The sequence below is a fragment of the Sus scrofa genome, chromosome 1 (genome assembly GCF_054392235.1).
Source record: "Sus scrofa isolate SSC_HxYL_T2T_F1_AM1 chromosome 1, Sscrofa_HxYL_maternal_Yorkshire_Landrace_v2.0, whole genome shotgun sequence".
NCBI classification, from domain to species: Eukaryota; Metazoa; Chordata; class Mammalia; order Artiodactyla; family Suidae; genus Sus; species Sus scrofa.
This window is the reverse complement of record NC_139383.1, coordinates 120,860,708-120,878,882: the sequence shown is the minus strand read 5'-3', so window position 1 is coordinate 120,878,882 and position 18,175 is coordinate 120,860,708. Positions and strand designations below refer to the sequence as shown.

General features: G+C 36.5%; 1 protein-coding gene across 26 annotated transcripts in view; it reads right to left on the bottom strand.

Moving 5' to 3' along the window:
* ICE2 (interactor of little elongation complex ELL subunit 2) overlaps positions 1-18,175 on the bottom strand; it is a 70,688-nt gene that overhangs the window by 9,113 nt on the left and 43,400 nt on the right. For 11 of the 26 annotated variants that reach the window (XM_084967984.1, XM_084968002.1, XM_084968032.1 and 8 more), the window contains 2 exons: positions 2,079-2,163; positions 507-557 (listed from right to left, as the gene is read on the bottom strand). In XM_084967984.1, the coding sequence (XP_084824110.1) occupies positions 507-557; positions 2,079-2,163 (136 nt within the window). Of the gene's footprint in view, positions 1-506; positions 558-2,078; positions 2,164-6,156; positions 6,531-10,353; positions 10,389-16,126; positions 16,571-16,811; positions 16,897-18,175 lie in introns of those variants that run through there. The other 15 variants (XR_014810113.1, XR_014810099.1, XR_014810112.1 and 12 more) reach the window with 4 other exon arrangements.

Sequence of the window (18,175 nt, the reverse complement as noted above, 5' to 3'; positions counted from 1 at the left end):
CACTATGTAGTATGCCTGAAATTAACATAATATTGCACATTAACTATATTTCAATTAAAAAAGAAATGAAATACAGGTAGTCACTAGATGATGAAAAATCAAGGGAAGGAAACAACTGTCCTCTGAGAGCCTCCAAAGGAGCCAGCCCTGCTGACACAAGTTTAGTCCAGTGAAAACGACTTCAGATTTTTGACTTCTAGAAATAAAAGAAGGTAAATTTGTGTTGTTTTAAGCCACTAAGTTTGTGGTAATTTGTTATCGCAATAATAGGAAACCCTTAAAATAGCCTTAGAGAAAAATGTAACTGTAAAGCCCATACTTGCCAGATGCTATTATATCACCTTCCTATTTATATTTTCCCAATTTCAACTTTAATCAAATAGAATAAATCTTTTATTTCTAGGTTACTTTTCATCTATTCCTAACAACATATATAACATAAAATTTCTATGAATTGTCATCCAAGAAAATTAGACATAACACAAAAATGCCCCCCAAATACTTACCTGCTTAATTTTCTTAGAATGTGTTGGAGGATGTTAAATAAACTTGAAATCCTATTAAAAAGAAAAAATTTACACAAAATTACCGACAAAAAAAAAGAAAATTAGCGACAAAAAAACTTACTCTTAACAATTATAGCTCCTCAGGAAGAGAAATGTCTTCACCAGTAAAAATAGTAAAAACAAAAGATAAAATAATGTAAAAGACAGAATACCCAAATTTATTTCTAAATTGATTCAATTTTAATATTTACTTATTTTTGCTATTTTCTAGTTTCTTTTCAAAATCCTGAAGTATTTGGATTTTGTGAGTGAGAGCAGTTGTAAAGAGATCACTATTTTACATTCAAATTATAAACTTTTTAAAAAGTTCATAAGTTTTAAGCAGAAGTAATCTTCAGAAGAATGTGCCTTTCAGAGATAGTGGTGGTAAACTGCAAAGAAACTGCTACTGATTTAGTATCTCTTCTAGGCTGAAAATCATTCCCTTTACTATTTATTTTAAAATGATTTTCCTGTGCTATACAGTAGGTTCTGTACAAATTAATCTGTGTTATAAATTAATCATCTAATTTATCCTAATATGTAAATGTTATTCCTACCTTTCCAATTATCCCCTGATTAATGAGAACCTACTGCATAGCACAGGAAAATCTACTTAATAGACTGTAATAACCTATATGGGAAACAAGAATGAATGTATTTATATGTGTGACAGATTCACTTTGCTATATATCTGAAACTAATACAACACTGTAAATCACCTTAGTCCAATAAAACAAAATAAAAAAAAATGGTTTTCACTGAGAGGTAGAACAGGCATTGAGTAATATATGGAAAAGCTTTTCTGTTCACAGATAGAATAAAAAGTTACGTCTCAAAAGAAGCAATCCCTTATAACAGAAGTAGGTGTTTTGAAATACAAGCAGAGAATTAAAGTTTGAATCTGGAGCCTTCAAAAACTGTGAGAAGCCCCAAATCTGAATCTATGGAACTAATAAAAGGACAGTTTCCCATCCTTAGTGGTGAATCAAACATATGAACTACCAAGGCTGTCATCCTAGCTTAGTTGTAAGCTCTGGGGAAAGTCACTCAAAGTCCCAGATTCCTCATATATAAAATGGAGGCAAAACTACCACTAGTTCATCCTGGGAAGCTGTGAAAAGCAAACTCAAGTCATTTGAACCTGATGCAAAGTAATGGTTGGTAGAAGAGCAAATTCCTACAAGTTAGGATGTTGAAATGAGTATATACAGTCCTGAGAGCTAAGGGTGGAACAGTCCTATTCATCTTCCCACCCCTGAAAAGGTGGGATGTGGGCTCCTGTATACCTCCAGGATGGAAGAAGACTCCTCTGTTGTTCTAGCCTCCTTTGTTTTAAGTAGAAACAATCTGGAGGTGGAAGTGATTAATGTGAAACAGATCACAAAGTGGATCAGGGGAAGCCTCATGTATAAAAAGACTGAAAGTCTTGAAAATAAGTAATTTAAACTTAGCCAGTATTTAGAGGTAACACAAAATTAGTGATCATATTAACAAGTTCTTAAATTCCTGCCACAAAGTGAAGTTGCTTACTTAAGTGCTGAAAGTTTTTCTTTTAATTCTTCTGAGGTAATTTCTTCCAGCAGGAAAAGCTTTGAAGTAAATGCATCAATATGTCCTAAAATAAAAGATCAAACTTAAAAAAAACTTCAATATTTTTTAAAGTTATGTAGTCTCTTGAAAGATGTTTTTACAAAATTCTAATAACTGCAAATCAACTTTATGTTTTAAAAAGGAGAAATACACATTTTATTACATTTATTAAGTAAAGCTACAGCTCAAAATAACATTAGGAGTTCCCTAGTGGCTCAGGATCCCATGTTGTGAGTGCTGTGACGTGAGTTCAATCAGTGGCCCGGGAACTTCTGCATGCGGCAAGTGTGGCCAAAAATAAAAATAAAAAAGAAAAAATTAACATTAAAAGTCAGATCATACAAGAAATATGGGAGTTCCCGTTGTGGTTCAGCAGTTAATGAACCTGACTAGGATCCATAAGGACACAGGTTCAATCCCTGGCCTCGCTCAGTGGGATAAGGATCCAGCGTTGCCATAAGCTGTGGTGTAGATCGAAGATGTGCCTCAGATCCTGGGTTGCTGTGGCTGTGGTGTAGGCTGGCAGCTACAGCTCCAATTGGACCCCTAGCCTGGGAACCTCCATATGCTGTGGGTGTGGCCCTAAAAAAACAAACAAAAAGAAATATGTATTAATTCTAAAACATGTGCTGGATGTAGAAAAATTTATACATACCACACCAAAACAAAAACAAAAACAAAAACAAAAAACTCTAACCCCACAATTTAAGGAAAACAACTGTTAAAAAAGTAGTATCTAATTCCTATTAAAGCTTCATTTTTACTGAAATAAAACTTTTAGAGAAATATGTACCTATTATGAAAGCAAGCAGATAAAGTTAAATTTATAGTTTGGGCATGCTCTACAGATTTCTAAGACACACCTGGCTAAAATAAAAATTAGACTATAAACATCAAGATTAATTATTCACAATAATCAACACATGTGAATAAGCTAAGTATCAATGTAATAATGGATAAAGATGTTATAGACATACATAAATGACAAATAATTCATCCTTAAGAAAAAAGGAAATCCTTTCAAAGAGAATGGTCTTTGAGGGCATTATGCTAAGTGAAATAAATCAGAGAGAGAAAGACAAACACTGCATGTATCACATACAAAGAATGCGAAAAAAAGTCAAACTCATAGAAACAGTAGAAAAGTGGGTCTCAGGGGTTGGAGGCTAAAACGGTACAAATTTTCAGCTATAAGACAAACAAGGTCTGAAGATTTGATGTCTAATATGGTGGCTATAGTTGATAATACTGTATTGTATAATTGAAATTTGATGAGAGTAGAACTTAAATATTCTCATAAAAATTACAAATATGTGAGGTGATGAATGAGTTAATTTAACTAGACGGGAGGAATCCTCTTACAGTGTACACATATAACAAATCACCATGGTGTACGCTTTATTTTTATTTCTTTTTAATTTTTTTTATTATTATTTTTCTTTTTTTGGCTGCCCTGAGGCATATGGAGTTCCCAACCAGGGATCAGATCCAAGCCACAGGTAGGACCTAAGTGGCAACTGTGGCAAGATCCTTAACCCACTGTGCCAGGAGAGGATTAAACCTGCATCCCAGTGCTCCCAAGATGCCACCAATTCCCTTGTGCCATAGTAGGAACCCCTATTTTTATTTTTAAGGCTTCACCCATGGCATAAGGAAGTTCTGCGGCCAGGGATCAAATTCGAGTAGCAGCTGTGACCAATGCTGGATCCTTAACCCACTGCACTAGGCTGGGATTGAACCCACACCACCACAGAGACAATGAGGATCCTTAACACGCTGCACCACAGTGGGAACTCCATGATGCACACTTTAAATAGCTTACCTTTTTGGGGGTGGGGGAGAAAGTGGGGGCATGTAGGAGTTCCCAGGCTAGGGATGGAACCTGTACCAAAGCAGTGACTGCAGACCCTGCAGTGACAATGCTGGATCCTTAACTCACTGCGTCACAAGGGAACTCCATTTACTCCATTTCACAATCTTATTAGCTATACCTCAATAAATTTTAAGAAAACATTTTTAAAATTAATCACACCATAAGATTTCCTATGGTTTAGAAGAAACCATAACAGTCTTCTCAAAGTCTTTCTTACAAACATGTCCTAACTCTAGAATTCCAAAACACAAAATAGCAAATTCTCAACATTATACTTTCATTTAAAAAAAATAATGGGTGTTCTAAAACAAAACAAGCTGAGATACAACACTAAGGCCCTGAAATGTCCTTATGAAGTAATATAAAAGATAGCTCTTACTCAAATGTTATATAACCATGTCAATACAATAGCTGTTATTGTACCATAGCTAATAAAATATCAATAGTGTAAGAGTATAATACTCACCAATGCTGAAAATACCATTTTATTCTTAAAAAAAATTTAAGCTTCTTATATTTACTTATCAAAACACAAGACCTGGAAAGGCGACATCAGTCATTGTGCAACAAAAAATGCACGTAATTTAATATTGCATTTTCTTATCTAGCCTGCCCTATTATGTGCTTTGTGCTCATAAAAAGGGTAAGAAACATTTTACCAGACACTTTTCTTCTAAGACAATAAATCTATTTCTCCCACGCCTACTTATTCTTTCCTGTGCCAAGTTTCAGTTTCACCACTGCATTTCCAACACTTATTATAGAGCGACGTTTCTAATAAAAAGGACACATTTTAATGGTTTAATAACTGCAGAAAGGAAATATTAAGTACAATAAAACATTTTTAGATATTTACTAAACATGTCTTTGAGGAAACGCACTAAGAGTTCTTATCTTTTTAGATAAGAACAATGAAAAGAATGAATTATATGTCAAATACAGTTAGTAAAAATTTACAGGGAATACCATACAAAGTGATAGGAGAGCCTGTTTTCTCAAGAAGTCTATAATTCTCAAGAAGTCAGGGAGTTCCCGTCGTGGCGCAGTGGTTAACGAATCCGACTAGGAACCATGAGGTAGCGGGTTCGGTCCCTGCCCTTGCTCAGTGGGTTAACGATCCGGCGTTGCCGTGAGCTGTGGTGTAGGTTGCAGAGGCGGCTCGGATCCCGCGTTGCTGTGGCTCTGGCGTAGGCCGGTGGCTACAGCTCCGATTCAACCCCTAGCCTGGGAACCTCCATATGCCGCGGGAGCGGCCCAAGAAATAGCAACAACAACAACAACAAAAAGACAAAAGACAAAAAAAAAAAAAAAAAAAAAGAAGTCTATAATTCTCTCACTACTGGGGTATTTTAACTTGTGGGCCTCAAATGAGTTATAAGTTTGCTTGAGATATTTATCTCCTAAGGCCTTGGGGCAGCTGAGCAAAGCTTGGAATGGCAAGAACTTCCTGGCTATTATCACTTGGCAATGAGCAATCGCTTTTGTATATCATAGTGTGCTACCCAAATATTTTTTTATGTGTGTCAAGATTGGGAAGGCTATATAATACAAATAAAGGCTTTATATACATGCACACATTCATACATATATACACACACATGCATACTAATACACATAGGCAATACTTACTTTGCATACAGTATGGGATGATAAAAATAACCATAGCCAAAACTATGCGTTTTAATAATCAATGGGAAAAATTATGTTGTTCCATTACTTTTAACATTTTTATCAGAACATTATAAATCCCCCAAGAATTAGAAATGTATAGAGAAATGATAAAATAGTAAAAAGTTATCTTTTTTAGTTTACTGTAATTTAAAAAATTAAAAACACTGAGAATTTACGGGTATTATTTCACTATAGAAAACTTATCAAGAGCATAGGAGTTTCTATTATAGCTCAATGGGTTAAGGATCCAACACTGCCACAAGCTGCGGTGTAAGTAACAGGTGTGCCTTGGATCTAGTGTTATCATGGCTGTAGCACAGTCCACAGCTGTAGCTCCCATTTGAACCCTAGTCCATAAACTTCTGTGTGTCACAGGTGCAGCTATAAAAATAAAAACTTATCAAGAGCAATTTGAACAGTGCTTGTCGCTTTTTCCTGGCACAACTTGAGAGTTAGCAAGCATCTTTTCTATACCTGGTGAACTGTCACTTCTTGGATCTGTTTCCAACATTATATCCTTTGTGCTTTTAATGTCATGAAATATCTCAAGAGTTCCTTTAATATAAAATACTATGCCAGTGTCAGTTCTTCATCCTCTGTGTCACAAGCACTTTCCTCATTTATGTCAGTAAGTTCGCCTTCACTAAGTTTCTCTTGTGGCATATCTAGTCTTCTGAACTGAAGCAGTGTCAACATTTCTACTGCCAGCTGTTTCTTCTGTAATTCCATTTATGTTCAATTTGAATTTTATTTCCAGCAGCATCATCTTTTGTTTCTTTGCTGTGTTTTAATCTTTGTTGGCCAATTCCCTTTTCTGATCATCCACTTTCAGAAAATGTCACGAGTCACTGGGAGACAAGGAGAGAACACAACTACATATTTTACTCTCTATGCTTGAACTCACCAACATGTGCACAGTGACCAACCACTGATGACTTTGAAAGAAGTGGCACAACCATGGTCACTGGTCATGATGTGCATCTGTTATTTATGTAGCGATCTGTGGACTGCAAAGTCAGTAGTGAAGTTTGCGCTTTACGCAATTACTTGGTTAATATTCTTCCTAACTAAAATTTATGTATATCAGAATTGTGCCAAGGACTGCCTGTATGTCAACTATACAGAACTGAAATGTATTAGAGGACTGGAAAGTAGATAGAGAAGTTGTGATAAGACGACTTTGGGAATTTTCTTTAAGGAGTACATTTTAATGTTTTTATGGTACGAAAGGATAAAAAGAATATTGCAATCTAGGGGAAGAGAACATATTCACAGCAAAGCTAACAAACAACCAACAAAAATCAATATGTTTATTTTACCTGAAAAAGAGACAACGAGCTACAGAAAAGGTACTCAAGGTGTGGTCCCTGTACTAGCAATATTAGCACCAGCTGGAAATGCCAAGTGTTAGGTCCCAATCCAGACCTACTGAATTAGACATTCTAGAGTTAGGCCAATGATCTTCACTTTTTTTTTTTTTTTTTGTCTTTTTAGGGCCATACCCTGTGGAATATGGAGGTTCCCAGGCTAGGGGTCAAATTGGAGCTACAGCTGCTGGCCTATGTCACAGCCACTGTGACACGGGATCCTAGCCTTGTCTGCAAGCTACACCACAGCTCACGGCAACACAGGATGCTTAACCCACTGAGCGAGGCCAGGGATTGAACCCGCATCCTCATGGATAGTAGTCGGCTTCTTAACCTGTTGAGCCACAACAGGAACTCCCAACGATCTTCACTTTAACAAGCCCTGTTAATGATTCTGCTGCACAATCAAGTTTGAGTATTGCTGAATTGGAGTCCTGGGAACCAACATGTTCTTCAAATAAATAAACCATGTCTTATATCATCTGTGTGTCATAAGATACCCTCTATCTGAACATCTCAATTACATACATAACCTCTACCCTATTATCTAAAAAAGATCTAATGTACTGGTTCCCAACTTTGATTTCTGAAAAGAAATGGTTTTAAATTTCTTTGAAATATTGAGATCAGGAGTTCCCATTACGGCTCAGCCTGTTAAGAACCACAGAGTGTCCGTGAGGATGTGGGTTGGCTCTCTGTCCCACTCAGTGGGTTAAACATCCGGCATTGCTGCAGGCTATGGGGTTGGCTGCAGATGCAGCTTAGATCTGGTGTTGCTGTGGTGTAGGCCAGCAGCTGCAGTTCCAATTTGACCCCTAGCTTGGAAACTTCCATATGCTGCAGGTACGACCCTAAAAAGGAAAAAAATAAAATTGAGATCATAGGGATGGGCAGGGAAAACTGACAATGAAATGCTTAAGTTATATGGAGTTTGAGAAGCCAGCAATAATAAAATTCACGCCATAGCTGAAAAAGGACTATGGTGCATGACTGCATGGGAAAAAGAATAAAAACAAGTAGAAATCTTCTGGTTAAGATTTTAAGGCCCAAATTTTCTAAGACACAATAAATCACCCTTCTTAAGTCACACTAATTGACACTGTTACACACACAGCACTTCACGTTTGTTACGTCTCACCACCCCTCACCCTCATTCCTCCCTGGCCCTCTTTAGGTTTATGGCAAAGTTATAAACACCTAAAAGTTGTGACTAAATTCTGCTCCTGCCACTGACAAACTCTGTATCTATAAGTAAGTTAATCATTCTGAGTTTGATTTTTCTATTTTATTTATTTATTTACTTAATTTATTATTATTTTTGGTTTTTAGGGCCGCATACCCCAGGCTAGGGGTCTAATCGGGGCTATAGCCGCCGGCCACAGCCACAGCCCCAGCAACGCAGGATCTGAGCTATGTCTTCGACCTACACCACACCTCATGGCAACACCGGATCCTTAACCCACTGAGCGAGGCCAGGGATTGAACATACAACCTCATGGTTCTTAGTCAGATTTGTTTCCACTGTGCCACGATAGGAACTCAATTTTTCTATTTCATTTAGAGCAGTTGTCAACATACATTAAAAACTATTAAGTAATAGCCATTCAAACAGACAGAAAATGTTTTGGAAAGAATAAAATAAAAGAATAAAATATACGATTAACTATGCTTTGTTGTTTTTGAAAAATCTTGGCTTAATTCTGTGTGACACAACTTTTTAAAGATGGATTCAAAGTTTAACTCATTAGCTAAAAAGATACCCACAATGATACATAGATCCAAAAGGAATGAGTACCTCATTGCTGGGGCTTACTAAGCATGACACTGTTCCCCCCACCCCCCTCGGATTTTTTTTTGCCACACCCATGGCATGTGGAAGTTCCCTGGCCAGGTTGAATCTGTGCCACAGCAATGACAATGCTGGATCCTTAACCTGGTGCCCCACAAGAGAACTCCAATACTGCTTGTTTTTAACACCACACACCAATTACACAAAAGATTTTTGCTGAAATTTTACTAGTGAATGCCCACCTTCCCTGATGTTAATCAGTTTTTCATATAAGCTTAAGATATATGAAGGGCTGCATTCATATCTTAGAGGCTCTTTGGGAGATTCTAAAAGAGAATATTCTCTAATCTGATCCCAAGCCTTTAAAGTACACATATAGATGAGGAGTTTTTTATTGTATTAAATAAGCAACATCTTTCATTTTTGGCAACAAAGTCATATTTGATATCCCCCGAGATGCTATATGGCACAACGCTGGGGATGGCCATTCATGTGGAATGGACTGAGCACAATGTTTTCCTGGCCATGTGCAATGTGCAGACAATGAGAATGCTTCCCATTTTACATGTAACTCTATGACAACATTCAAGAGAGAAGCCCACCTGTCAATTGACATATTTATGAGCTCCCTGCTGGCTCAAAAGGTTAAGGATTGGGCATTGTTACTCATGTGGTTCTAGTTACAGCTATGGTATGATCCCTGGCCTGAGAACTTCTGCATGCTGTGGGTGTGGCAAAAAAAACCCTTAATAAATCCATGTACTTAATATGAGTATTGTTTAATTTTTAATTTTTTAGAGAATGAATAAGTAAGACTTGTAATATTTCCTTCCTGCATCCCAATGGTTTGTCTTACATACATCTAGGGACAATAAAAAGAACGAAATGTATAAATTCAATGGTTTATTTTCTACCATTTCCCTTCTCCTTGACTTTTTTTTTTTTTTTTTTTTGTCTTTTTGCCATTTCTAGGGCCGCTCCCACGGCATATGGAGGTTCCGAGGCTAGGGGTCGAATTGGAGCTGTAGCCTCCGGCCTACGCCAGAACCACAGCAATGTGGGATCCGAGCAGCCTCTGCAACCTACACCACAGCAACACCAGATCCTTAACCCACTGAGCAAGGGCAGGGACCGAACCCGCAACCTCATGGTTCCTAGTCGGGTTTGTTAACCACTGCGCCACGACGAGAACTCCCTCGTTGACTCTTACTATTCCTTCAACAAATTATCCAAGCCAGAGTTCCCCTTGTGGCTCAGTGGGTTAAGACTCTGACATAGTCTCTGTGAGGATGCAGGTTTGACCCTGGCCTCACACAGTGGGTTAAGGATCTGGTGTTCCCACAAGCTGTGGTGTAGGTTGCAAATGTGGCTCAGATCCAGTGTTGCTGTGGCGCAGGCCGGCAGCTGCAGCTCCAACTGGGACCCCTAACCTGCGAAATTATATATGCTGCAGGTGCAGCCCCCCCAAAAAGAAAACAAATTCCAAGCCAACTTTGCCATTCTAGAAATACTTACTGAATATCTCTGTGTGCCAGATATATTCTCTGTGCCTAGGATATAACAATAAACAAAAGAGAAAAAGGCAATAAATAGCAGGAGTAATTAAATTACCTAATTTGTTAGTGGCAACCAGACAAATGGATTGAAAATATATTTGGAACCAATAACCAGAGGAAGAAAGAAACACAGAGATGTGAGCCTGGCACTTGGGGCTGCTTCTCTCTTAGGAATGTCTGTAAATCTGGAAAAAAACAACTGAGAGGCTCAGAAATGAAACAGAGCTTTCAAGAGTTTCTCAGGATTAGAGGAATAAAAATTGTAGATCAGGGTCTATGAATTAGATAAGCACTTAAGTTCTGAGTTAGGCTCCTGGTTTGGTGATTCTGTAAAAAGAATTCATAGCTTTGGCACACAGCTGTAGTCATGGAAAAGATTTATTATAGCAAAGAATACAAGCAAAAGGAGGACCAGCAAAAGGAAAAGAATGTGGAGTGAAGCTCAGAGGAAATGAAGTGCAATTTTCAAAAGTCCTCTCCTGGAGTTCCCGTCGTGGTGCAGAGGAAACGAACCCAACTAGGAACCATGAGGTTGGGGGTTCGATGCCTGGCCTTTCTCAGTGGGTTAAGGATCCAGCGTTGCTGTGAGCTGTGGTGTAGGTCGCAGACGTGGCTCGGATCTGGTGTTGCTGTGGCCCTGGGCACAACAGCTGGCAGCAACAGCTCTGATTAGACCCCCAGCCTGGGAACCTTCATATGCCACTACTGTGGCCCTAAAAGGACAAAAGACCAAAAAAAAAAAAAAAAAAAAAAAAATTCCTCTCCTGAGTTTCTATCACAGACAATGAAAAAGTTCTGGAAACGGACAGTGATGATGGCTGCACACCGTGAATGTACTTAATACCACAAAGTTGTACACTAAAATGGTTAAAATGTACATTTTATGTTATGTATGTTTTATCACAATTAAAAAAGTCCCTTCCCACTGGAGTCACACAGATGCATTTAATCTTTCCAGCAACATTTCTTTTTCATACCAGAGCAACTTATTAGAGACTCAGCACTCAAGTTTGTTACTGGGGACTTACGATGAAGGCACCTTCTACCTAACACATATTAAAATTCCAGGCTCTCAGAAGGAAAGCAAATGTTCAGAATAAGCCATATTCTTTGTACAGTGCAGGCACAATGAGCCGTCCTTATCAGCTAGAGGAAGTCTTATTATTAGTGTACAAAACAGTCTACTAGCCAGGTTGTCAGATACCAGCTTGGGGCCAGCTTTGCAGACAGACTTTTCCAAAGACTGACAATGTCAGAACCTGAACAGCAGCATGCTAGCAATACGTGGAAAACAGACTGGCTTTGCAGAGCCCAAAGGTTAAGCTTCAAATCACTTATATCTCTTAGTGAATGAGAATTACTAGTGTAGTCAAAAGTAATTCTCTCTAGAGGAAGATAACATTTTAGTTCTCACATTATCTCTATAATTTTACATATACAATATTTGGCCCTTGATAAAGAATATTCTGGCATACAAGGAAAAAACATAGAATAAAAAGAGAGAGAGAGAGAAACAACATACTATGAAATGAATTGTGTTCCTGTAAAAAGACATGATGAACCCCTAATCCCTACTACCTCAGAAAGTGACTTTCCTTGGAACTAGAACTGTTGTAGATATAATCAGTTATGATGAGGTCATAGTGGAGGAGGGTGAGTACTTAATTCAATATGAATGGTGTCCTTATAGGAAGACTACAGGGACACACAGGAAAAAGATCCCACATGATGACAGAGGCAGAGATGAAAATGATGCATCTATAAGCCAAGGATGCCAAGGATTGCTGGCTAACACTAGAAGGTAAAAGAGGCAAGAAAGGATTCTCTTACAGGTTTTGGAAGTAGCATGGCCTTGTGACACCTTCGTTTTGGAATTCCAGACTCCAGAACTGTGAAAGAATAGTTCTGTTGTTTTAAGTTACTCAGCTTGTCACTTTGTTATGGCAGCTCTAGGAAACTAATATACAAAAAATAATAGAAAAGACCCACAAAGGATCTTCAAAACAGAAGTATTAGATACACACTTTACAATAACTTTGCCTAATATGCTTAAGACAAGATCAAGAATTTCTACAGAAAACTATAATGTATATATAAAAAAGAAACAAATGGAAAATCTAGAACCAAAAAATACAGTAACTGAAATTAAGGACTCAGGCGATGGCTGAAGTAGTTTATTAGGGTCAGCTGAAGAGGAAATTAGTAAACTAAAAGAAAATGTTGAGAACCACGCATGATGAGTCAAAAAGAAGATTAATATAGAAGAGAAGGTAAGGGACATTAAGATAAGATGTAACACAACACAACTGAAATCTCAGAAGAGAAAGAGAGTGAATGGGGAAGAAGGAATCTTTGGTGAGATAAAGACTGAGAATTATTCCAAACTGTTTAAAGGTCATCAAATCACATATTAAGGAGCAATATGTTGCAATATATATATACACACACATATAAATATACATACACCTATATATGGAATATTTACAAAAAAAAAACTAACCTAGGCACATTGTAGGAAAACTGTTGAAGGGGAGAGATAAAATTGAAAGTCTGCCAAAGAAAAGACACATGTTACTTGCAAAAGGAGCAAAAATTAGATTAACAGCTGACTTTTCAACAGAAACAAAAAAGCTAGCAAACCATGAAATATTTATCCTCCAAAACCAAAGGCGAAATAAAAACAAATTCAGGAGTTCCAAATGTATCTCAGAGGAAACAAATCTGACTAGTATCCATGAGGATGCACGTTTGACCCTGGCCTCGTTCGGTGGGTTAAGGATTCAGCACTGCTATGTGCTGTGGTGTAGGTTGCAGACACAGTTCGGATCCCATGTTGCTGTGGCTGTGGTGTAGGCCAATGGCTACAGCTTTAATTCGACCCCTAGCCTGGGAAGCTCCATATGCTGCAAGTGTGGCCCTAAAAAGACCAAAACAAAAACAAAACAAATTCAGATGAATAAACTGAGACACTAGCAGGTCTGTAACAAAAATAATACCAAAGATGGGAATGTAAATTGGTACAACCACTGTGGAAAACAGTATGGAGCTACCTCAGAAAACTATAGAACTACCCTATGACCCAGCAATCCCACTCTTGGGCATACATCTGGACAAAACTTTCATTGAAAAAGATACATGCACCTGTATGTTCATTGCAGCATTATTCACAATAGCCAAGATATGGAAACAACCTCGATGTCCATTGACAGATGAATGGATTAAGAAGATGTGGTACATAAACACAACAGAATACTACTCAGCCATAAAAAAGAACAAAATGCCATTTGAAGCAACATGGATGGAACTAGAGACTCTCACACTAAGTAAGTCAGAAAGAGAAAAACAAATATCATACCATATTCCTTTTATCTAGAATCTAATATACAGCACAAATAAACCTTTCTACAGAAAAGAAACTCATGAACTTGGAGAACAGATTTGTGGTTGCCAAGGGGGAGGGGGAGGGAGTAGGATGGACTGGGAGTCTGGGATTAATAGCAAGAATGGTATCCTATAGCCTTTTTAAAAAACAAATGTCACTTGTCAGCTTAAAAAAGCACCCTGTACTTAACGATACTGTGTTAAAATCAAATAATGTTTATTCAAACTAATTTGCAAACTATTGCATTTGGAGTGGAAGCAACGAGCTCCTGCTGTATAGCACAGGGAACTATATCTAGTCACTTATGATGTAACATGATAGAGGATGTGAGAAAAAGAATGTATATATATGTGTGTGACTCGGTCATTTTGCTGTACATTAGAAATTGACAGAACACTGTAATCCACCTATAATGGAAAAAATAAAAATAATTAAAAAAGAAAAAAGTAAAAATAATAAAACTAAATGTTTTATTACAGAAATAAAATATGTTAACTAAGAAAAAAATAATACCAAAGAGTATTCTTTACATAGAGAAAAATTATACTACAGTGGACCCTTAAACAATGAGGATTTGAACGGTGCCAGGTCCGCTTATACACATAGGTTTTTTTCAATAAACACAGTACTATACAATTTGTAGTTGGCTGAATCTACAGATACAGAAGTCCAACTATGAGACATAAGCATCCTCAGACCAATCCCCTGAAGATACCGAGGGATGACTATACATGGATTTTTGATGGTGAAGAAGGTTGACACCCCTAATCCCTTCATTGCTCAAGGGTCAACTGTAGTTAGAATCTTAGAGATGCAAGAAGAGAAGCATTAGAAGGGTAAATATATGGTCAAGTGTAAATGAATATTCAATGTATACACCGATAATAATGTATATAAAAATAAAATACCATTGTTTGAGAAGAGGCCAAAGTACTAATTAATGGTGGTAAGTCAGAAACGAATGTTATAATCACTGCAGCAGCAGTGTCTGATTAAACTTTTCTTTGATGATGAAAATATATGCACTGTATAATATGTGTATTTATGCATAACCAGATTTGGCTACTGAGCATTTGATATATGGGTGGTATGACAAAGAAACTGAATTTTAAATTTGATTTTAATACATTTAAATTTAAATAGTCACCTGTGACTAGTAGCTATTGTTAGGGCAGCTCTGTGATAGCCATTAAAAGAAAGGTACAGGAGTATATAATTATGTTAACATATAACTATCCTATTAATAAAGGAAAAAGATGAAATTAGAAGACTACTCAATTCATAAGAAGGCACCAAAACAAAAAAAAGTCCTTGAACAGACAAGTCGAATAGAAAAATATAAAAAATTGGTAGACATAAACCCAAATTATTAGTAATGTGTAATAATTACAACAGTTACTACAGACATTAAAAAATCTTAAGAGGATATTATGAATATCTTTATGCAAATTTTGAAAAATAAGCAAAACAAATTTATTTTAAAAAATACATGCATACACACCACAAGTTATTAAAATTGATACAAGAAACTAAACACATGAATGTTTCTGAAAGTAATTTAAAAACTAAATTGATAAATATTATTTCTGGCTACACCCATGGCATATGGAAATTCCCAGGCCAGGGATTGAACCTGACCTGAGCCACAGCAGTGACAATGCCAGATTCTTAAGCTGCTGAGCTACCAGAGAATTCCTTAAATTGATAATTAGAGTCTTCTCAAAAAGAAAACTCTAGGCTCACATGCTTCATAGGGTGAACTTTACCAAATGTTTAAGTAAGAAACAACACCAACTTTATACAAATTCTACCAGATAACAGAAGAAGAGGAAATAGATCCCAACTCATTTTATGACATAAACTTAACCTTAATACCAATACCCCACAAGGAAAATTACAAACCAGTCTTACTCATAAATTCAGATGGCAGAATAAATATTAGCAAACTAAATCTATCAATATATAAAAAGAGTAAGCTGGATTTATGATGGGAACATGAGGCTGGACAAATGTTTTAAAATTAATATAATTCATCACATTAGTAGAATAAAGAGAAAAGTTATACCATATGAATAAATGCAAAGAAAATACATGATGAAGTATTTTTTACCCAACCATGATTAAAATTCTTAAACTAGGCATAGAAAAGAACTAATTTCTTCTAATAAAAGGTATCTATAAAAACCTATACAAAATACTAAACACAATGGTGAAATGTTGAAAACCCTCCTGTTTAAGATTAGACATAAGGCAAGGATGCCCATTATTAACTTCCTATTTGATCTCCAGGCAAAGAAGGCAAGGGGAAAAAAAGTACAATGACTGGAAAGAAGAAATAAAAGGGTCATTATTTGCAGAGAACATAAATGTTTAATTAATTATATTACATATAATCATAATTATACTTAAAATTTATAATTAGAATAAACAAGTCTAGCAAAATTACTCATATATAGAATGAATATCAAAAATCCATACACCAATAAACCCTGTATTATCAGTAACCATAAGAAAATAAAATTTCAGAAATACCATTTCTAATAACAAAAAATATCAACTATTAACAAATATATTTAACAAACGACATGCAAGAACTCTACACAGAAAATCATAAAGATATTAAGAGAAATTAAAGATATAAGCAAACAGAAGAATACATAAGGTTTACAAACTGAAAGACTTGTTACTGTAAAGCTGTCAATTTGCTCCACACTGATTGAGTCAACACACTTTCTAACAAAAATCCCAATCTTCTAGCTGCTGTTAGTAAAAACTGCCAAGTTGATTCCAAAATCTGTCAATGCAAAGGGCCAAGAATAGCAAAGAAATTCTTAAAGAATAGCAAGTTGACAAGATTTACTTTTTACCAAACAGTAAAACATTTAAGTTGTATTTTTTTATAAGTAAAACATTTTTTAAAATTAATTAGTAAGACAGTGTTAATTGTCTAGCTAGAGTAATTACTCTAACTAGAGTAATTAAAGCAGGTATTGCCTCAAGGACAGAGAAACAGAGAGTCCAGATTAAAAACTCACATTATTCTCATTAGATTCACATATGATTTATAACACTGGTGAGGAACAGAGGAAGGACCATCCCTTCAATAAATGGAGCTGAAAACTGAAAAAAAAAAAAAATCTTGATATACCATGTAAAATAAATACCACATAAAGTGGTATCTAGAAATTAAATATTTTTCTTTAAAAAAAGCTTCAAGAAGATCTTGCTGTAGAGAAGATTTATTAAATAGGGCAAAGAAAGCACTAATTATAAAGGAAATAGCTAAATCTTGGTCTATATTAAGTTCAAAAGACACCATCAAGAAACTAAAAAAGCACACCTCAGAGTAGAAGAAAAATAATTGTAACATTTAAAAGAAGAGATAACTACCAAACAAACACTTGACAATAGAAAAAGAAGTCTGCGGAGTTCCTGCTGTGGTGCAGTGGATTAAGAATCTGACTGTAGCAGCTTGGGTCGCTGTGGAGGTGAGGGTTCAATTCCCAGCCCTGCTCAGTGGGTTAAGGTTCCAGCCTTACGTGGGATTCAATCCATAAGCCATGGGCATGGGGGGAGGGTGGGAAATGTCCATGGTTGTATTAACATAAAAACAACCTAAATAGGCTCCCAAAGTTCAATGGATAAATAAATTATGGCATATTCTTACAAAAGAATACATCAAAAACAATAAAAATAAAGTACTATTATACACAACATGGATAAATTTCAAAAACTATGTTAAGTAAGAGACATTATAAACAAAGAAGTTTACGATTCCATTGTGTAGAGCTGGCAGAAACAAAACAGTTACCTAAGAAGCCAGAATAGTGGTTACCACTGGAGAAGAGGAATAAGTCTATGATGGGGAAGGGTCACAATGTGGGGTCTCCTGGGGACCCTGTTAGTTTTCAACTTCTCAATCTGGGTGCTAGTTACTGCTAGTTACTGGGTGCTGGCTTTGCTATAATTCCTTTAGCTGTACATGTATTTTCCACTTTTCTGAATGTATATTATAGTTAAAAAGTTGAAAATGGAAAAGAAAAACATATCACCAAATCAAAGGTGTATTATATAACTGACAGTGTCTTAGGACAGGAGTACTATGTAGACATTTTTTTAAATTATGTTTTGAAGTTCTCTTGTGACACAGTGGGGTTAAGGATCCAGGGTTTTCGCTGCAGGGGCTTCAGTTGCTGCTATAGAGTGGGTTCCACCCCTGGTGTGGGAACCTCCACTTGCCATGGACAAGTCCAAAAAAAAAAAATTATGTATACATATAGAAAAGTTTTCAGGGTTTTTTTTTTGGTCTTTTTGCCTTTCCTAGGGCCGCTCCAGCGGCATATGGAGGTTCCCAGGCTATGGTCTAATCGGAGCTCTAGCTGCCAGCCTACGCCAGAGC